Source organism: Podarcis pityusensis (genome assembly GCF_964106645.2).
Source record: "Podarcis pityusensis genome assembly, chromosome: Z".
NCBI lineage: Eukaryota > Metazoa > Chordata > Lepidosauria > Squamata > Lacertidae > Podarcis > Podarcis pityusensis.
In genome coordinates this window covers 8,885,258-8,907,130 of record NC_138044.1, presented here as the reverse complement: position 1 = coordinate 8,907,130, position 21,873 = coordinate 8,885,258, and the positions used below count along the sequence as shown (strand labels likewise).

General features: G+C 45.1%; 1 protein-coding gene across 1 annotated transcript in view; it reads left to right on the top strand.

The window, feature by feature from the left end:
- The first annotated feature begins 1,851 nt into the window (after positions 1-1,851).
- NIBAN2 (niban apoptosis regulator 2) overlaps positions 1,852-21,873 on the top strand; it is a 96,024-nt gene continuing 76,002 nt past the window's right edge. Inside the window, exon 1 of the mRNA XM_080990883.1 lies at positions 1,852-2,128. Coding sequence (XP_080847009.1) covers positions 2,074-2,128 — 55 coding nt within the window. The 5' untranslated portion in view covers positions 1,852-2,073. The remainder of the gene's footprint in view (positions 2,129-21,873) is intronic.

The following is a 21,873-nucleotide window of genomic DNA, read 5'->3' as shown; positions in this document are numbered from 1 at the left end:
CTCTGGGGTTGCAGCCCCTATCTCGCTTTATTGGCCAAGGGAACCGGCGTACAGCTTCCGGGTTCATGTGGCCAGCGTGACCTTTTGAACTGCTAGGTTGGCAGGAGCAGGGACCGAGCAATGGGAGCTCACCCCGTCGCGGGGATTCGAACCGCTGACCTTCTGATCAGCAAGTCCTAGGCTCTGTGGTTTAACCCACAGCGCCACCCTGGAAGTAAATGCTACTGCCCTCAAAGAGACTTTCTTCTTAGTGAACATGCACTTTTAAAGCTGTTCAAGTTGATGGCCATGGCAGCCTCTTGTGGAAGTGAGTTCCAAAGTTAATTAACCACTGTGTAAAGAAATGCTTTCCTTCATCTCTCCTCAATCTTCCAATGTTCAGTTTCACTGGACGTCCACAAGTTCTAGTACTACACAGCAGAAAAACGTCTCCCTATCAACTTTCTCTGCACTGTGCATAATTTTATTATACAACCCCATCATGCTCCATCTTTCCTTTTTCTCTAAACTAAAAAGCACCAAACACAATAACCTTTCCTTATAGGGAACATAGGAAGTTTGCCTTACTGGCCATAACTTTGGTCTATCCAGCTCAATACTGCCAACACTGACTGGCAACGGCTCTCCAGTCTTAAAAAGGGACCCCTGACCATTAGGTTCAGTCGTGGCCGACTCTGGGGTTGCGGCGCTCATCTCACTATTGGCCGAGGGAACCGGCGTACAGCTTCCGGGTCATGTGGCCAGCGCGACTAAGCCACTTCTGGCAAACCAGAGCAGCGCACAGAAACACCATTTACCTTCCCGCCGGAACGGTACCTATTTATCTACTTGCACTTTGACGTGCTTTCGAACTGCTAGGTTGGCAGGAGCAGGGACCGAGCAATGGGAGCTTCCGGGTCATGTGGCCAGCATGACTAAGCCACTTCTGGTGAACCAGAGCAGCGCACGGAAACGCAGAGTGGTACCTATTTATCTACTTGCACTGGCGTGCTTTTGAACTGCTAGGTTGGCAGGAGCAAGGACCGAGCAACGGGAGCTCACCCCGTTGCGGGGATTCAAACCGCCAACCTTCTGATCATCTTAATCAACCTCTAATAGTGTCATGCAGTGAGCTGAACTAATTATATAACTAAAAATTAAATACAGTATTAATAATACTAAATAGTGGCAGAGTGCAGGTAGTTTTAAAATCAAATTTAATTGCTGATACAGTAAGCCTGCAGCCAACACACGTTTAACTTGTGCACATTCAGCTTTACGTGCTTGGCAAAAAAAGTTGTTAAAAAATTAAAACGGGGGGGCAGAATGGGGGCTGACGTCTGGGGGGGGGGGAAGTCTTTCGCAATCCCACTCGCCATTGCGTCCGATGTGCTTTGACTGTACTGTATGCAATTTTGGCTTTGGGCACGATCCCCAGAATGTAACCCCATGTAAGTTGCAGTTCTTACTGTATTGATAGTGGCACAGCGGAAATCGGTTCAAAATAAAATTTAAATAAGAATACTATTTAGTTTCATAAATTTGCATAGTGCCGTTCGTCCGATGGCCACATTGTGGTTTACGAATAGTGGCACAATTAAATAGTGGCTGTGGCACAGTGCAGAAAGTTTTTAAATAAAAGTTAAATAATAATAATAGGAGTGGCACACCGGAAACAGCTTTTAAATTTTATTTATTTTTAGTAAACAAAAAAAGAGAAATCAAGACAACCACACCTCTTACACGCACGCACGTACAATTCTTTCTTCTCTCGCCGCCTGCCTGTCTGCAAGGGAGCGCAAGAAATAATAAGCAAGAGGCGGAGAAGAAAGGGGGCGGCGTTGAAGGCAAAAGGCGTGTCCCCGGGAAGGGAGAGCCTGGGAGTTGTAGGCGAGTTGGGCGCGAGGCAAGGCCAGCTGGGACCAAACCGCGTCCGCCTATTCCTCGCTTGCTCATGGAGTGGGTTTCCTGGCGGGGCACGTCTTCGTTTTCCTCTCCTCGTCGCCTTTAGCCGGGGCTTGGCTTTTCTCCAGCGGCTGCTTCTTCCTTATCCTCTTCGTCCTCTCCTTGCGTCTCGATCTCTCCTTCTCCGCCATGGGGGACGTGATCTCGGCACACCTGGACGACAGCAGGCGGCAGTTCATCGCAGGTGAGGCGTCTTGGTTCTCGGCGCGGGCCGGCCGAGCATGTTGTCGGCTGCAAAACAACAACCCCAGAAAGTCTGAATTTATTATTATTATTACTTTCTTGTCGCATCCAATGCTAGCCCTCCTCCGAGTAGACATATTGGCACGACTAAGGGAACCGTGCCTCTCGTTTTTCACTGGATTCATTCAGAGTAAGGCTAGCGTTGGATACATCCGCCGTGTAGCTTGGCGATGGGGAGGGGGAATAAAACCCCCAAAACGAAGGATCTACTCCAGCCGAGTTCTCCTCAGAAGTCATAGGAGCCAACTCCTAGGGGCCGAGGGGTCTTTGACTTCCCCAGTAAAATATATGAGTCCCCCCTAAAGTTGATGGGCATTGCTATTCAGATTGTGTGCGTGTGCACCGCATCATGTGATCGATTATGCGGGGTTGAGCTTACCTGCCCCCCCCCCATTTTATTCAAGTTGGCAGGCACCCCTGCTCAGAGTAGACCCCGTTGAAGTGAATGTGCCTGAATTAGTCGTGTCTTTATTTCAGCGGGTCTGTTCTGACCGCGACTAACCTTGGACGCAACACAGTTTGAGGGTTGTCACTGATGCTCCCCTTACTCGGAGTAGACCATCTTGAAATTGGTGGGCATGGCTAACTTGGGTTCATTTATTTCACTGGGTCTATTCCGAGGAGAACTTGGTTGGATACAACTTCGAGTCGTATCTCCCCCCCCCCCCACTTGCATTTTTAGGCGTGGTAGGGGCTGATTTTGTTTTTTGTGCTGGGGAGACTGCCTCCCCATGGAAATAATAGCAAGCTAGGTTAACTGAGTATTTTACATCATTCTGGCCTCTGCAAAGTATGATATAATGTGAATTCCACTTTTTTTAGGGGGAGGTGTTAACCGTCTAGCTGAAAAAAAAGTTTTTGGCGGGGGAGGGGTTGTGGGGAACCAGTTGATCTTGGTATTATTTTAAGTGTCTTTTTGCAGGGGGAGGGGCTACCTACCTATGCAAATGATTGTACTAGTATACTGAATATTGCACACTATTCTGGTTCGATAGAAGGTGGCATTACGAGAGATGTTTTTGGAGTGTGTGTGTGTGTGTGTTAGAAATCTGAGGGACGTAAGAAGTTGGGAAACTCCTGGCTGAATTTTTTTCAGGCTTCGTACTATGGGAGTCTGATTCCCCCCCCCCCCCACAACACACACACACCATTTCTTTTTTCCCCTTCTCCACGTTGCAAGTCCTTTGCTTCAGTCTCTCCGTCTCCCTTCCCCGCTCTGCCTTTGGAGCGGTGTGAGAGGAGGTACCGCCTCTTTTTAAGAAGCAAGTCTGTGCAAAGGCTTGTTTGGTTTACCTAATCTGATGAAGGGGAGAGTTTAAGGAGGATGGTTTTGGGAGGGGGGGTTGCTGAAGAAGCTATAGAGGGTGAATTGTCCTTCCTTTCCTCAGTCAAGGAAGAAGCTGGCACTCAGTTCCTAAAGACCAACTTACTTCTTCCCTTGAGAATATTTATACAGTGATGTTACAAATATTTATACAGAGATTTTTGAGAAAACCAAATAGGTCTCTATCCCATGGAGCCTACAGATAGTGGGGAAAAGTATGAATATTAAATTAGGATGGGATGCGGGTGGCGCTATGGGTTAAACCACAGAGCCTAGGGCTTGCCGATCAGAAGGTCAGCAGTTCGAATCCCTGCGACGGGGTGAGCTCCCGTTGCTCGGTCCCAGCTCCTGCCAACCTAGCAGTTCGAAAGCACGTCAAAGTGCAAGTAGATAAATAGGTACCGCTCCGGCGGGAAGTTAAACGCTGTTTCCGTGTGCTGCTCTGGTTCACCAGAAGCGGCTTAGTCATGCTGGCCACATGACCTGGAAGCTGTACGCCGGCTCCCTTGGCCAATAAAGCAACATGAGCGCCACAACCCCAGAGTCGGTCACGACTGGACCTAATGGTCAGGGATCCCTTTACCTTTAAAAGGATGATGGTGATAATGATGATATCCTATTCTTTCCTCCAAGGAGTGCTATGCGACTGCACACGTTTATTAACCTCATGGCAGCCCTGAAATTTAGTTCAGACTGAGTGACCTAAGAGCTCCAATTTAAGATCCACTGCCAACTATGTCTCCCCTTCCCCCCAGGCAGGAATGTCATCACACATACTTTGCACTTTGGGAATGAGGATTATGGGGATAATTGTTCTGAAAAAGGTGTTTTTTGAAGAGGGAACCTGAACACGAAGGGAGAAAGGTGTCACTTAATGCGACACACTGACCCCCCCCAAGTTTCTTAAGTAAGGGCTTTTTTGAGGGGTGAAGCAGGTCTAAGCTATTACAAATGGCGTAGCAGGCTGAAATTGAACCGGATGAGCTTCCTCCCCAATGCATTGAAGGTCAAGTGATGGGCAAGGTGTCACCTGATGGATTTCTGCCTCTTAATGGTGCAAAGGGACACAATCTTAAATTAAGAAGGGGATGCCTTTTGTTTTTAATGTGTTCTTGTGGGGGAATGGGGAGTAAAATGTATGTTTTGGTGCTGTGATTGTAAAATTAGGGAGTGGCAGGACTGAGGAACGGTGCGCAGCAGAAGGGTGTGTCTTTACTGCTTGTGTGCACATGGAGCAGAAAGTGGCAATAAACTCAAGAAACTATGTGAATAAAGTGCTACAAACCCCTGAGTTTGTAGCTATGTGAATAAAGTGCTACAAACCCCTGAGTTTGCTTGCAAGGTGCTTAGGATCACTGCTCGAAGCCCCCTGTTTTAAATTTTATTTGAATCATTTCTTACCCACACTTCAACCATGAAAGTTCCTAGAGTGGCTTCAAATATATTCTCCATGAAAAATCTTGGGTACCCAAAACTTTGCAGCTGGCACTTTAGTCTCTTTCACTTGCCTGCCCCTTGCAACCCGCCTTCCTTAAATGCTCAGGGGTTGATGAAATAAATATGTAATAATCCTTTGAGGACTAGATCATGCGTTCAGCCTGCGTTCAGATAGGCTTAATCTTGGACTAGGATTAGTTGGGGGACCTCTCCTGAATTATTACGACTGAGCTCTGGAGACAGATAAAGTAATGAGTGATGCTTCCCTGAGCATCTGCAGAGGACCTTTCCCACTTGTTTTTACCCACCTGCCTTTCTTTTAAGGCAAAGGATTTCCATTTGAGGAGTAAGGAATAGGCATGGTTCTCAGCGGACCCAACCTGTAGGCATGCTGGCAGGGGGTTTCTCTTCATCTGACGCATAGGGATCAATAAGTAAAATAAGTTTTATTTTCTGGAATTTACTGGTTTGGCTTCTTATCCCAAATCTCCCCCCAAGAAACTGTGGAAGGCATACATGGAGTGTGGTGTCCCTTTCCACCCAAAAAATATCCTCCCAGCAACCCTGCAAGGTTGTTCAGATAGAGACTGGCCCGTTAAACATTGTGGAAGTCCTGGATTGTGCCTTCTCTGTCTAGACTCTCTTGGCACACAGCATTGCCAGTTTAAATTTACTTTTCGTAGTCTGGCCTGTAGGGCTGTTGGCAAAAGCACTCTCTCCCCCTCTCCTTCCCTTCCTCCTCCCACAAGGCATAGGGTAACAGGATGTATGGCTCCTTGTTGGAAAGGCAATTTCCCGCCTGCTTTCCCTCCTGCTACTGCCTTTGGGAGCAGACTGTGTTGCAGTCAGACTTCGTGACAATTGCTCTTTTGCCCTTGGAAGCAAAGGGCCTGATTATAGTCTGGGAAAACTGGGTGGGAGGCTCTGCTAATTGCTGCCTACAGAGGCTTGGTGGTTCCCTAATAAAGGGTGAAGAGGAGAGAGAGGTCAGGAATCAGTCGAGGCACACTCTCTCTCCTGACTCCCCCCCCCCCCCCGCCCGTCCCGGTAACTGACAAGCCAGCAGCCCTCATCTCCCAACCCTACAAATGCTCCCTTTTCGCCTCTTGCCTTTCTAAGCTTCACTTCCAGCTTTTAGAGTTGTGCATCAGGGGTGTTTTTGTGTGTGTGTGATCATCAGGCCCAGTGGTGCTTGTACAACGACTGGTTGTGGGAGGTGTAGGGTGTCCTTAATGGAAATCTACAACAACATCTCCACACACAAACTGACTCCTTCCCTCAATTATAGCCAAACCATTCTTGCTATCTTTTCTATATACCTGATCTAAGTCACAGTCTTATTATTATTATTAAAAACGTTTTTACTGGGGACATATCAAAGCAGATAAGTGGAATATTTATAATTGCTCTACAATAAATAGTAGTAATTGAGGGAGGCGGGTGGCGCTGTGGGTTAAACCACAGAGCCTAGGACTTGCCAATCAGAAGGTTGGCGGTTCGAATCCCCGCGACGGGGTGAGCTCCCATTGTTCTGTCCCTGCTCCTGCCAACCTAGCAGTTCGAACGTACATCAAAGTGCAAGTAGATAAAGAGGTACCGCTCCAGCGGGAAGGTAAACGGCGTTTCCGTGTGCTGCTCTAGTTCACCAGAAGTGGCTTAGTCATGCTGGCCACATGACCTGTACGCCGGCTCCCTCGGCCAATAAAGCGAGATGAGGACCGCAACCCCAGAGTCGGCCACGACTGGACCTAAAGGTCAGGGGTCCCTTTACCTTTAAATAGTAGTAATACTTTTGAGAGAAAAGAATCTTCTTGCATTTATTTATTTCAGGGCAATGATTTCTATCCCTGATGCAAACTGTGACACGAAGAGGGGATGGATTGAATCGCCATAGCTGCTATTTGCCTGCCTGTCCCATCCCCCTGAATGCATCTCATTGCTAATTTCATGAGTAATGTCATAATCTAACTTTCTAAAAGAAGTGCAATTCATAAATACAGTCCAACCAGTCATGCTCTCCCCCCCCATAGTACTGTGAAAATTGTAGCTGAAAGATAAGGGAGCTAAGCTCTTTGTTTCCAGCCCCTGACCCATCCAGCTGTGTACACACCGCACATTTAAAGCAGATGACTTTGCCAAAAGAATCCTGGGAACTGGAGTTCACCCCTAAGGCTACAATTCCCAGAACCCTCAACCACGCTACAGTTCCCAAGATTCTTTGAGGGAGGTCATATGTTTTAAATGTGATTTGAACCAATGGCGCAGGCGCACATTGTGATTTGAACACAGATCAGGCCCTTTAAGGCTCCTTGGTACCCTACGCCATCTTCCACACATGGCTCGTGGCTATTTATTGTACTGATACTTCCAATAAATAATAATACCAGTTGCTGGGAACAAAATGCTGCCCTACGTGAGTTGTTAGCCTGATCCAACAGGCTCTTCTTATGAATGACATAGAAGCTATAGATAATCAGCTATTGAAAAGCAAAAGGGCTGATCCTATGGCAGGCTAGCGCTTGTGTAGCTTTTGCCATATCTGCCTTACATATTACTGTATATTTTGGAAAGTTCTTTGTTCGCTCTGCATTTGGACACCTCTTCAGATATCACCATCAAAATTTAGCCCAAATTTGAGGTCAAGGAACAGGTTTTCACCTGTGTTTGAATGACATTTTGAATCAAGATGGTGGACTGATTTTACCCACAGATTTCAAAAGTGCACAGATTTTTGTTTGTTTGTTAGAATTCTCAAGTGGTGCCTTGTGCAAAACTGCTACTATATTTTATTTTAGAGTATGCTTCGTTCTGTGGTGATGGGGGATTGTGCCAAAGCAAATATCTGAAGCCACTATATTTGATGCTCTGTCATGTGTTTTTACTGTTGTATACCATCCTGGGATCTTTTGATAAAGAGCAGTACATAAATTGAAATAATAATAATAATAATAATAATAAGGCTATGTTAATCATTTTTAGGGCACAATTTCCAATGTTGCAAAAGCGGGAGTAGAATCTTTATCATCTACTTTTAAAACGGGGATTGTGGTGAATGGTTTGTTATAAAATTCAAGTGAAGATGGTGTGTGTGTGTGTGTGTGTGTGTGTGTGTATCTGTATCTGTCTTATAGGGAACTTAGCCTTATATCCTGTCAAATTCTGTGTCCATCAAACTAAGATGTACTGCTGATGTGCTGTCTTCCAGAGTTTGTTGGACTACAATTCCAGCCAGCGCCAGCCAGCATGGCCAATGGTCAGGGCTGATGGGAATCACAAACAACAACATCTGGAAAACACCATTTTAGTGACCCATGGTTTAATTTAGTGCTGACGGTTCTGACTGGCAGGTGCTCTCCAGGGTATCAGAGGTTTTCTCCATCGTCTGTCACCTAATACTTCTTTAAGTGGGGATGCTAGGATTGAACTTGGGACCTTCTGCATACAAAGCAGGGGCTCTACCACTGAGCTACAGCCCTTCTCCAACATGGGAAGCTTCCCTATACCGAGTCAGACCATTGCTCCATCTATCTCAGTGTTGTCTATGCTCACTGGCTCTCCATGATTTCAGAGAAGGGGAGCTCCTACCCCTACCTGGAGGTGTCAGGAATTGAACCTAAGACCTTCTGCTCTGCTGCTCAGTTGTGCGCTTTCCGCAAATGACTCCAGAGTGCCTAGGAATTTCCGACCCCAATCTGCTTGTTTCCACTGCCCCTTGGAAACTTCATGTTTCTGAAGTGCTGGTTGATATATCTCTGAGCATGTTTAAAGCAATTATCTGCATGGCACAGAAGTCTACCTGGGGCAGAAGCAGTCCTAAATCAATAATCTGCATGGCACTGAAGGCCACCTGTGGCAGGAGCAGTCCTTTTCATTAAGTATTTCACCTGCTGAGCACCTGATCTGCTGCAGCTGAGCCAAGTACCCAGAAGTTGCTCAATGATGACTCGAGCTCCTTTGTGACTGAATGGAATAGATGAGTAGGCCTTTTAGTGGGAAACGGCAGGCTATTCAGTCCTTCCCCCTTGCAGAATTGTGAATCACACTAGGCTTCACTTCTGTGGAAGCTAGACACCTCATAGGACTAACTTTGCTGGTGTTGGTGAACTTTGCATTGTGCATTCACAGCTATTTGTGTCTGTGATGGTATCAGGGGAGTTATATGTAATCATGCTTTCAATACTGTTTGTACCTGCAAAAGCTTTGAGGTACCCACACTTATTCTTTTCTACTCTACAGCTTCCAGCTGAACTCCTGTAATTTCTCACACCACAAATGTTTCAGGCTGTTGTACTTTTGCCCCATGTTTGTTGCATTGTAGTGCAAGACGGCAATAATACAATGACATTGGGTAGCATCGCAGGACAACTAATAATTAAATTTAGATACTGCCCTCCTTCTCCTCGCTTCATTTAAAGATTTTCAGAGACTTTGAGACTAAAGATTTCATTTTGTACTTGTTATGGTTTGAAGGAATTCTATAAAGATTGTCTATTGCGTATGTACAAGGTCATTGTGTTGCCTAGACATTGCTGACATACTCTTTGCAACACAGGGGTTTGTTTGGTTACTGCCTACTTCTTCTCAAAGTGGCAGACATGAAAGTGATAACTTAATAAAAGCATCTTGAAAACAATTCCAATATAGATGCAAGTGGGAAAGATTACTACTTAAAAGACTTCAGTAAGCATCAAAAAGATAAGAGATGGCATAGAATCATAGAACTGTAGAGTTGGAAGGGACCTTGAGGGTCATCTAGTCCAACCCCCTGCAATGCAGGAATCTCAGCTAAAGCATCCATGACATGACCATCCAACCTCCGCTTAAAAACCTCTAAGGAAGGAGAGTCCACAACCTCCTGAGGGAGTCTGTTTCACTGCTGAACAGCTCTTACTGTCGGAAAGTTTTTCCAAATGTTTAGTCGGACTCTCCTTTCTTGCAACTTGAAGCCGTTGGTTTCAGTCCTACCCTCAAAAGCAGGAGAAAACAAGCATGCTCCCTCCTCCATATGACAGCCCTTGAGATATTTGCAGATGGCTGTCATATATCCTCTAGTCTCCTCTTTTCCAGGCTAAACATACCCAACTCCCTCAACCATTCCTCATAAGACTTGGTGTACAGACCCTTGATCATATTGACTGCCTTCCTCTGCACACCTTCCAGCTTGTCAACATCCTTCTTAAATTGTGGTGCCCATAATTGGACACACTATGCCAGGTGTCGTCTGACGAAGGAAGAATAGAGTGGGACTATTACTTCTCACGACACTTCTGTTCATGCAGCCTAGAATTACACCAGCTTTTTTTTTTTGCTTCTTCATCACACTGCTGACTCATGATAAGTAAGTGAGAATTTGATCCCTGGTCTCCCAGGCACTGGTCCGACACTCTAACCACTAGGCCACACATAAAACAGGGTGTGGGGGGGAGGTTAATTAAAAATCCATCATTAATGCATTAGTGCTGCATCAATTAAATATTGCAGAATGCACCTGCAAACCATTGCGCCCCCCCCCCCATTTGCAGGAACGATAAGATAGGAGTATTGGACGCGGGTGGTGCTGTGGGTTAAACCACAGAGCCTAGGGCTTGCCGATCGGAAGGTTGGCGGTTTGAATCCCCCCCCCCCACGGGATGAGCTCCCGTTACTTGGTCCCAGCTCCTCCCAACCTAGCAGTTCAAAAGCACATCAAAGTGCAGATAGATAAATAGGTACCCCTGGAGCGGGAAGGTAAACAGCGTTTCCATGTGCTGCTCTGGTTCGCCAGAAGCGCCTTAGTCATGCTGGCCACATGACCCAGAAGCTGTACGCCGGCTCCCTCAGCCAGTAAAGCGAGATGAGTGCTGCAACCCCAGAGACGTCCGCGGCTGGACCTAATGGTGAGGGGTCCCTTTACCTTTAGCTATAAGACAGGAATGGCACACATTGGGCCCTCCAGATGTTGTTGGACTACAGCTTGCCATTCCTGACCGTTGCTTTCATCCTGATGCTAAATATTGGTTCTAGGCACCTCTCTCTGGGCTAGCAAGGGAGGTGGCTGACATGTCAACCTGTGGATGTTGCAGCTGCACATGTGCTATGCAAACCTCCCTGACCACACACACCCAGGCTTGGGAGAACTGAGTGCTGCATTCTGTGGTTTCTTTGTTGTTTTTTCATTAGGCCTCATTCCTATCTGATCTTCCTCCTTTGTGCCCAAACTGGCCCTGTTTCTCTCCCCCCCTCCTTAGAGGGAAGGAAGGGAGGGAAAGAAAAATAGGTTGTAAATTCAGGAGAGGATTTGTGGTTCATCATGCTCCTCCCAAGAAGCATGATAAGCTGTCTCTTTGCACTTTAGTTTGTATTTATTTATTTTTAAAAAACCTATACACCACAATTTATTTGTTTCTTAAAAAATCAAAGTGGTTTGCGAACAATATGTATAAAATAAAAACATAAATATTAAAATTGCATTTAACTGGCTAACCGTAGCATATTTTTTCTGTATTACTTGAATTGTCTGCATAAACTGGTTGCAAATAAAATAAAATAAAAATGGCAAATATTTGTGCAATGCTAACGTGTGATTACTTGGCCACAATCTTGACTTTCCTGCAGGGGCACTTGTCATGTGGAATGGCCCTAGCTCAGGGTTTGCCATGACTCACTCTAGCAGTAATTACATTAAAGTAATTACTGATTTACTAATAATCATTTTTGAAATTGAAATATCGATAATGAGCAGTCTCATGTCCAGAGTTGCTCAGAAAGTGTAAGAAACCAAAAGATCTGGAACTAATTCTGTTCCACTTCCGAGGTACTACTGTACATGGAGAAGATGTGGCAGGATCCTGACAGTCCTCAGAGTTCACCCACTGAAATCAGTGGACTTAAAGCTAGTTATGTTTATTCATTTAAGTGTGCCTTCTCTAGGTCAGCCTAGCACATAGGCTGGATATAACCCTCTGTCTTTATTTTTTTAATGAATCTTGGTGGGGTGTGGGTGTGTGATTTTGATTAGTGTCTGCTTTCTCAAATAAAGAGCGTTTTCCAGCAGAAGAATGAGAGACATTCCCTTTATCAAAAGCGTAGCATGATAAGCACCCCACCCTGTTTTCACCAGAGGTCCCACCTTTTCATATAAGTGTTAGATAAAGAGCGTATAAAACCAGTGTGTGGAACTTAAAATTTTGCGTCTCTCTGGCAAAGCACAGCATTCTCTCATCTTCTCTCATCAGTTACTGCTGATGTAAAAAGTAGCAGTTCTGATAGTTGTTTATTTACTTTGCCCACTCTGTAAATAAACTATGGGCGCCTGGTCAGACCTTGCCTCATCTCCCCTTTAAAAGTCTCCAAATAATTCCTTTCTCAAAGCAACATATAAAGGGCAGTACATGGCAACATGTTATAACTTATTCAGTGTGGGCTAAACCATGAAAAGTATGCCATGAAAAGTATCCCTTCAACTGTGGCGAGAAGAAACATGGGAAGTGGGGTGAAAGCCACAGTTCTGGGGTGGCATTCTGTTGGGGTGGAAATGGACCCTTTCCCAGTATTATCAGATTAATTATTTGATGAGGAGGGAGGAGACACAGCTCAGTGAAGGAAGGAGGTTGCGTGCCTGTGCGCAAGAGTGTGGGATAGCCACACCTGTTGCTGGCATGCCACCTCCAGAGGGTTAGCTGAGGGTTATCCTTAGGGCCAAAAAGGGTTAGTCACCCCTACTCTTGGCCAAACATACTCTGCTCTCGGCTAAACTCTTAATCCCAATGTGATTCTTGGGGGTATGAGAAATGATTACTCCCTCTGAACATATGCACAGTTGGTTTCTTTTCTAGAGAGCAGCCACAGCATATAGCTCAGGTTAAGTGGGAGAGGTTTCTCTGTTAAAATCAAAACAGTTGACTTGCAGGTAGATGCAATCCCCTGGTGCGGTTCTCTTCAGAAATTCCAGCAGGTCAGAGAAGTTAACCTGTGGCAAGGAAACCAACCAAGTTCCTTCTGGCACCTGAAAGACTGACTGGTTTTAGATAGCTAGAAAGGCAAATAGACAGATAGGCGCCAGCTCCTAGGAGCCAATGGACTTTTGCCCCCCTCCCTCCTTTTCTTAGGGGGCCTGGCCCCCTCATGACGTTGCACAATGCTCATGGCGTCAGAACATTGTGTTGGACCCCTCAATCATCTTGAGAAGATGGTGCCTCTGGATAGATAGAATTTTGTCACGAAGTGGATGAGTGATCTTCAGGTGTCAGGTGTAATTGGGAAAAGAGAGGAGGGGATAGTAAACAATGGGCCCAAAAATCCATGCAAGGCAATGCTAGAGGTATAGTTTGTGATGTTTCTGAACAAGATAGGATGGGGACATAATATACTGCCATATATGATGTCATGATATTGGTCCACCAAGCTCAGTTTTATTAACATTGACTGGGAGTGGCTCTCCCAATTTCAGACATGGTCTCTCTCTTCCAACTGCCCCTGCAGATGCTCTGCCACTGAGCTATGCTTCCATCAGTAGCTGTGTCACAGCCAGCCTTCCCAACTTTGCTAGTTGTTCACTTCAGCTGCAATGGAAGAGAGTTTGCTGACCTTCACTGAGCTGCAATTTTCTTCCAAACTAAAGTTAAGCTGTTTGTTTTCCTGTGTGGATATATATTGCCAGGTGAGAATGCTCCATGCATCTGGCAAAGTGGGCTCTGGTCCAAGAAACTTCTGGCCCAATGAGACAGAGTCTTTCAGATGCTTCTAAACTTCTTGCTGAACCACAGTGAGCATGGAACCCAGAGAAAGCTTGGCTACTCATCATCAGCATTGCTCAGCTAGTCACCAAAGTAAGGTTATTTAGACAGTCCTAAATAATGTTATTCCTTACTGGGAGGGTCTTTAGTTCAGTGGCAGAGCACCTGTTCTGCGTGCAGAAGGTCCCAGGTTCAATCACTATATTCCTAGGTTGGGAAGTTGGTGGGTTTGCAGTCTGTGATCACATGCCTTGTCTTGTCTTCAGGGACCATTGACTTAGTGCCTTTCTCAGAGGACTGCATTGCCAAAAGTAGGAGCTGCCCAGGTTGGGCAAAGCTGTGGCAACATCTGGAATACTGAGCTCCATTGCATCAGAGTAGGGTGAACACAGATGCTGGCCAGTTTTTGAAACCAGTATGTGACCTGTCAGCACCTCTCTCCTCGCCTCCCACCCCTGTGTTGTACAGCCAGCCTGTTTTGCAGACAGTGGATGGTTTTTCTTGCCCTGCTTCATCTGGGAATGCTGGTTTGAGACTGGAGATGGCTGTGATGCGGGAGAGGAGGTTCACACAGTGCAGAGTTAGATGGTGAAACTTGCTCCAATGAGAGGAAGGAACGGCCACCAGCCTGGATGGCTTTGAAAGAGGATTAGACAAATTCACTGAGGAAAAAGCTCTCATTGGCTGCTAGTTGTGATGGCCATGTTCCACGACCGCTGTTGGAGACAGTATGCTGAGTTACTGGAGAACAGAGGAGGGAAGAGTGCTCCTGTGCTCGGGTCCTTTGCTGGGTTCCCAGAGGCACCTGGTTGGCCATTGAGAGAACAGGATGCTGGGGTGTGACGTCCAGCCTTGGGATTTGTGTGGCCCAAGTTGCTTCCTAGGGAATCTGCCTTGAGAAAGTGTCCATTTGTTTCTACTGACTGTCTTCATGTGTATTTTTTAAATCAGGTGTTTAAAAGGTGCCTCAAGTCTAGGAGGCAGCCCTGTTCAGGGAAGTTTTTAATGTGTGATATTTTAGTGTTTGTTGGTTTCTATGGAAGCCGCCCAGAGTGGCTGGGGAAAACCAGCCAGATGGGCGGGGTACAAATAATAAATTATTATTATTATTATTATTATTATTATTATTATTATTGGAGGAGCCTCCTGTTGACAGGAAATGAAACCTGGTAGCCTTGCAAATGAACATTATGTGAGCCCTGCTGGATCAGTCCAGTGGCCCATCTAGACCAGCATCCTGCTGTCACAGGGATCTATGGAAAGCCCACAAGGAGCAGCTCCCGCACCTTCAGTTTCTAGCAGTTGCTATAGAAGCATTGCTGCCTCCCAACACTGGCAGTAGCCATAACCCTGGAATGTCTCCTTGCTTGACGATGGTTGTGCTGGTGGCTGCTTTATGCAACACCCCTAAAAGAGGGCAAAATAGGACATGGCCTTGCAGATGCAAGTTTTTTATTCATACATGCAAATTTAGAAATAATATATATGTTACATATTTATGAACCACCTTCCATTTAGAACAAATTTAGAATTTAAAACAAGGCAATTTACATAAAACAACTAAAAATAGCTTTAAAAACTGTACCAAAACAACAACAAAACAAGCCGGCAACTAAATACAGGTTTAGAAAAGATATGGAATAACTCTTAGGTTCTGGCCAGGGCAAAACACCTGTCATGCATACTTAACCACCATAAGAATTCTGAGGGTGCTGAATTCTGCACCCAGGACCTAGGCGCAGAGCAGGACAGCAACTAAGCAGTCTCATGTCTTTTTTGCTCTTCCCTTTTGAGACATAGAATTGTAGAGTTGGAAGGGATCCCATCATAAAAATAATCATACAGTGGTGCCCCGCAAGACGAATGCCTCGCAAGACGGAAAACTCGCTAGACGAAAGAGTTTTCCATTTTGGAGGTGCTTCGCAAAACGAATCTCCTATGGGCTTGCTTCGCAAGACGAAAATGTCTTGCGAGTTCCTGCGGGTTTTTTTCCCTCCCCCCCCTTTTTCTAAGCCGCTAAGCCGCTTATCCGCTAAACTGATAAGCCGCTAAAAGCCGCTAATAAGCGCTAATAGCGCTAATCCGTCAATGGGCTTGCTTCGCAAGACGAAAAAACTGCTAGACGAAGAGACTCACAGAACGGATTCTTTTCGTCTTGCGAGGCACCACTGTATTTTTTAATGAACCACCTTTTACATGCATCTCATGTGATTTAAAAACATACCATAAAACCAGTGTCTAAAACAGTGCAAAAAAAGGTAAATAATAAAGAGAAGTGTTAAAACAATGTGGAATAAACACTAAAAGCCGAGAGACCTTCTCAACCAGCTGGAAAAGCTTCTGGAAACAAAAAAATGTTCTAAAGAGTTTAGATAGTGGGGTGCCTGCTCTGTTTCAACAGTGATCCTGTTTCACAGAACAGTGGCCACCACACACAAAGCACTGCTCTTAGTTGTTCCCTGGAAATCATTCATTAGGTGAGTGTTCACATAATGAGTCCCCAATTTCCATTTATTCCTATGGGGAAATTTCTAATGTCTTCCTGACCATGGAATGTTGAGCCTGCAAAGTTGCGGGGGGGGGGGGGAATGGAATATGGAATGCTGCTCTCTGATTTGTCCAGTCAATCACCCTCCCTTCTTCTGTTCCTCAGCCAGCCAGTAGAAGGTAGACAGGAAGTAAAAAGTTCAGATATCTGAATTTTCGGTGTGTATAGCAAGGTTTTCATATACCGAACATTCATAAAGGGGGACCTGTGTGTGCATCTCGCCCCTAGTGGGGAATACTGTAACATGGTAGCCTGCTTGGGATAGGATTCCCAAGGAAAAAAATGAACATGTGAAAAGGTTCTGAAGCGGCCCACAGAATGCCAGTGTGTTTGAAGCTGTGTGTTCCTTCGTAGTTGTCACTTTGAATCGGACAGGGAGAAGCAGCTTCTTTTCCTTTGTAATAGCTTCCTGGAGGTTTTTGCATACTTGTGGTCTGCTGGATGGCTCTAAGCTCTTGATGCTGCCTGAAGTGCTGCCATGCTGGTTCTAGCCTGGGCTTTGCCTGGAACATCCTGTTCTGTGTGGTTGCCTTTCCAAACTGCTTGTGATGTGAAAGAGCTGCTTTGTGCCAGCCCCTCCTTCTTTCACTCTTTGTCCCCAAATCCCTGGTTGGTTGCCACTGCTGCAAACCCTGGATATCTGAGTGCATTGGCACCTCAGTGAAGAATTTGCTCACATGTGGCTTTGACCATAAACCCTTCCTAAGGCACATTTTTTATAAGTTAGCCTGCAAGACTAAACTAGAAAACTATTTAAATCCCATAGTAGCTTTGTAAAAGCCCGAGACTGTGCAAGTCTGGATTCAGACCCCTGATGTTTGATATCTATGACTTCTGTGCCCCCGTCATGAGTTATGGTACTTTGAAGCGGGGGGAACACCAGTCTGCTGTTGGTTCGATTAATCTGTATCATGGGTGGGGAACCTCAAGCCCAAATGCAGCCATCCATGTCTTTATATTTCTCCCTCAGAACTCTTCCCAGGCCACACTCTACACCAGCCGTCTTTCACACCTCGAGTGTTTTTGCTTGGCTGGAATGTGTCTGTTAACTCTGTTTGTGCCTCTTCCTTGCCTGGATGGAGGATAGAGAGTGGTGTGCAAGTGTGTGTAAAATCTAGCTTAGTGTATGGAGGTAAAATTTGCATTCGTAGCCCTACCCACTTTTGCCTCTGATCCCACCTACCACTTGTATGTAGCTCCCATATAGTTACCTAGAATTAAATGCATTTCTTGGGCTGAAAAGACTCCTCATCCCCAATCTGTATTAACTGGCAGTCCAAGGGCCTAGTCTGACATTTTGGAGGAGTGTGTGTGTTGTTGTTTATTGACCCTCAACAACGATGCTTATTCCAAGGGTTCCCATTTTTGCATGTCAAATGCTTTCTTCGTTTGAATCAATGGTCCCTATGTGTTCCCCGCCCCCCCCCCCGTGCTAAGAATCTTCCAACAAATTCTGTGCCAAGCACAGCTCAGTTCTGTGACCAGTAAGAATTAAGCAACGTGAGACATCACTCATGCTAAGAGCAAACTCAGTTGCTTAGTGTTAACAAGATTTAAGCCAAAATGGGTCTATTGAGAAACAACATTTGCATGCTTGGTGGAGCACTATCATTTGGGAATATATATATTGTGACCCCATGAGTGTGAAACAGAATATGGGGTGGGAGGGAGATGACTGAATGATATGTGTGTGTGATAAGAGAGTAAATGAGCAATTGTCATTGAATAGATGAAAATCTCAAAAGCTAGTTAACTGAAAATATATATTCATATTGTGAAGTATTTTGAAAAGTATTCTTTTGTGTAGGAAGTACTGACATTTATGTATATAATGGGGTGCTGAAGAGTAGGGTTAGAAAAGATAAAATCTCTTCCCAGTTGGATGGGGACCATGAGTGAGCAACTCCTTGTGCTTCAGGATTTCTGTGGCTTGTGCACAGGCATTTCCAAGTTGTTAAAAATAATGGCCTCTAGCCTGGGTTCTGCTGCCTGCTTCTGGGCTGGAGGAGGTGCTGGTGGAAACAGCTGGAACCTCTTTCTGAGGCTGACAGGGAAGGCCACTCAGATCTGCCAGGAAGAGATCTGCTTGAAACTGTAGGCAGCTCTGTAGGGTGAATTTCTTGGTTTAGGCAGTGGTGAAACCTGCATGTCCCTTCTCATCCAAAAAGACTCATCTACTGTATTGCAGAATTCACTGGAAAGCTTGGGTGATGCAGCCATAATCAAAGGGATGTTGTGGAGGTATACCACTAAGAGACTTGTAATATTAGGTGACTTAGACAAGGTCATACATAAATAGGTGCCTATCTGCGATTTGATTTTGGTATTAAGCTTGACCAAAGTTCGGCCATGCAGGGGGAGTTCACTCGTGAGTGAATTTCAGACCTCAATACCTCTGAAAATGCCATGTGCCACATATGTGCAACTTCCTTTCCTATACACCTTTAAACTTTGGTTCTCCCAGGCACCTGGAGCCCAAAATGTGTGGGAATAATTCATTGACCTAGTTCCCTCCCTGGAAAACGTCACCCAGGGCAAGAAAAGCGATCTACAAACCCAACTTACTCTGCTATGCTCAACCTCTAAGGCTAGAAGATTATATACAAGGATTTGTGTGCAGTTGCAACAGCGCTGTAGTGCATTTAAGCAAAAGTGCTTCTCAGTTGGCCACACAGGTATTTAAGGTAGAAGGTTGCACAAAACTGGATGCTCCCTTGGTTAGAGCATGGTGCTGATAATGACAAGGTTGCAGGTTCAATCCCTGTATGGGGCGGCTGCATATTCCTGCATTGCAGAGGGTTGGACTAGAGGGCCTCAGGGTCCCTTCCAACTCTACAGTTCTGTGATCATATGCACAGTTGTCATAGTGCTACTGTGTAATTAGTTGCAAAGTGATTCTTTGCTCACTGTGGTGTGTGTGTGTGTTTAAAGAATATCAAAATTATCTTCCCTGCTGAACTGGCAGAAACCGCTTCTTCATATATGATACTGCTGCATCCCACTTTTATTTACAAGCCCTAAAGGTGGGCAGTAAACACTTGCTTTTTTCTTAGGTAGCATTTTAAAAACAAGTGCTGTGTTCTATTGATTTTTACTGGCGCTTAAAATATTCAAAGTGTTATCTAAAATTCAGATACATTCTAAATAGTGTTTTACTAGCTTTATGGCTTGGTTAGTTTTAGTTCGCATCGCCCCCCCCCCCATAACTTCCACTTTCCCATAAGCTGACTTTTTTTGAGATCACAGGTACTCCATAGCCAAAAGCTGGGACAACATAATATTAACTTCTCTAACATCTGGCCATTGTGGGGGCACCTCAGCAGTAATTTATTTGATTATCTGTTATTTGTTTATTCATATACACTGATGCTGAGGTGAGGAGGGGCACACCATAAAACTCAGGAATTTGATATCCCGTTCTTTGGAGAAAAAAGTATTGAAGCAAAGAAAGACATCTAAGGAAGGTGTATTTAGAAAGACATTTTAAATACATATTGTTGCAGAATTTTGCATACTACAAAAGAGGAAGTCATTATGTAATTGGAATATTGTACTGCAGATAATATTGTACTACAGATAGGGACGCGGCTGGCGCTGTGGGTTAAACCACAGAGCCTAGTGATTGTCGATCAGAAGGTCGGCGGTTCGAATCCCGCGACGGGGTGAGCTCCTGATGCTCGGTTGCTGCTCCTGCCAACCTAGCAGTTCGAAAGCACGTCAAAGTGCAAGTAGATAAATAGGTACTGCTCTGGCAGGAAGGTAAACGGCGTTTCCATGTGCTGCTCTGGTTCGCCAGAAGCAGCTTACTCATGTTGGCCACATGACCTGGAAGCTGTACGCCGGCTCCCTCGGCCAATAAAGCGAGATGAGCGCCGCAACCCCAGAGTCGGCCATGACTGGACCTAATGTTCAGGGTTCCATTTACCTTTACCTTTTACTACAGATAAATAAACTACCCCCAGCTCTTTCAGAGATAAACAGGATCCAGACCCCACAAATTACAATTCAAGGTGCAATATAAAATAATATATATACCATTAATATAAACTGAATAGGCTATCAAACACGTGGTTTGATTTTATTGCAGGTGCTTGTATAAAAGAGCATGGCTATCGACTACCAGCAACTCACAGCAAATTATGGACAGATTCTTTTATTTATCATCTCTTAGTAAGGTGACTTTCAAACTATAGGTTTTCTGTATCTTATATGAATCTGTTCTTCCATGGGCGGTAGGGGGGGGAATTTATTGAATGTTTTTCTTTTTTCTTTTAAAGCAAGATTTGAATATTATAGGTGTTTTCTTCCCATTACATTTTTTACAAAATTTCTGCCTGGCAAATAATGAAATATAAAAGATTCCCCCACAGAATTCAGGATACCCACACCAGTTTTATACATTATTTGGACCATCCCACTGTGATCCTGTGTACATCTGAAAAAGAGAAACCAAATAGTTGTAAATTCATTTTTTTCCTGTTCATAAAATTTTCTCCAGGAAGTCTGCATGCCAGATTTTGTCATGCCAGTAGTTCAGATCCTTAAGAAAGACATTTATTTAGAAATATGAACTGGCTTGCTGTGGCCCTCTTCATTGCTTTTGCGGGTGGTCTTGAGAAGCCTTCCCTGGTTCAGGGGGCAGGGGAAAAACAGGGACAGGTTGTGGGGTGGCTACTCTCTGACCATCAGCTTCTGCCTAGCAACTTCATCCGCTGACTTCAGCCTCCCAACTTCCATCTATTCATGCATTTCCCCCAGTTTCCTTGCACACATTCCGTTCATGTGTTCTCTCTCCATTCATTCACATTTGTGCCCTGGCTTCAACCCACAAATATCCACTCTTGATTGGCTTCCAAAGGTGAATTTCAGCCAGCTTACATCAGCAAACAGCAGCCTGCTTCAGCCTTATGACATCTCCTGGTTCCTGAATGCAAACTTCTCCCCACCTTCTGCTCACTGCCATCAGTCAGCTTCCTCTAGGTCCAATTTGAGACATCAGCCAGCTTCCAGTGTGGATATCAGTCAAACTTGGCTTTCTCTTGAATCCATAGCATCCTTCACCCAGATGATTGCTTCCTTTCATTCGACAGTTCATTTCCTCCTTGTGGAAGATGATCAGCCAATATGGCATGTCTCATTTACAGTGTTGCAAACTCTCCCCCTTAACATGGCAGTTGTTCCAGAAGGAACTAAGGTGAAGATCTTAACTGTCAGACTCAGTTCCTACCATGCAGAAATCAGGCTCAGGTTTGTCCTGTGCACAGAGCAAAATAGTCACAACAGCTGTTCCCTGCTGTGTTCTGCTGGGGTAGAGGACCTTAATCCACAGAGTTTTCCTTTGGTCCACCTTTATATCCACTCACTGTCATGTGACTTTGAGACGTCACAGACACTCTACAGCCAGTGGCAACACTTGAGGAGGCATCATCACAATCTCCTCAGGCCTCACAATTCTGGGTTTATGGGAATGAAGCACCAACTAGGGTTTCTCATTCTCATTTTTGTTCAGGAGGCCCTATTCCAGCTGTGTGAAAGCCAGAGGTTTCTTTGCACACATACCCCCAATCTCACCCTCCAGTTAAGCAAGAAGCATTATCACGGTTCAAGAAAACATTTGAACCAGGCCAAAGCATTTGAGGAGGGGGCAAAATGGAAGCATAGTT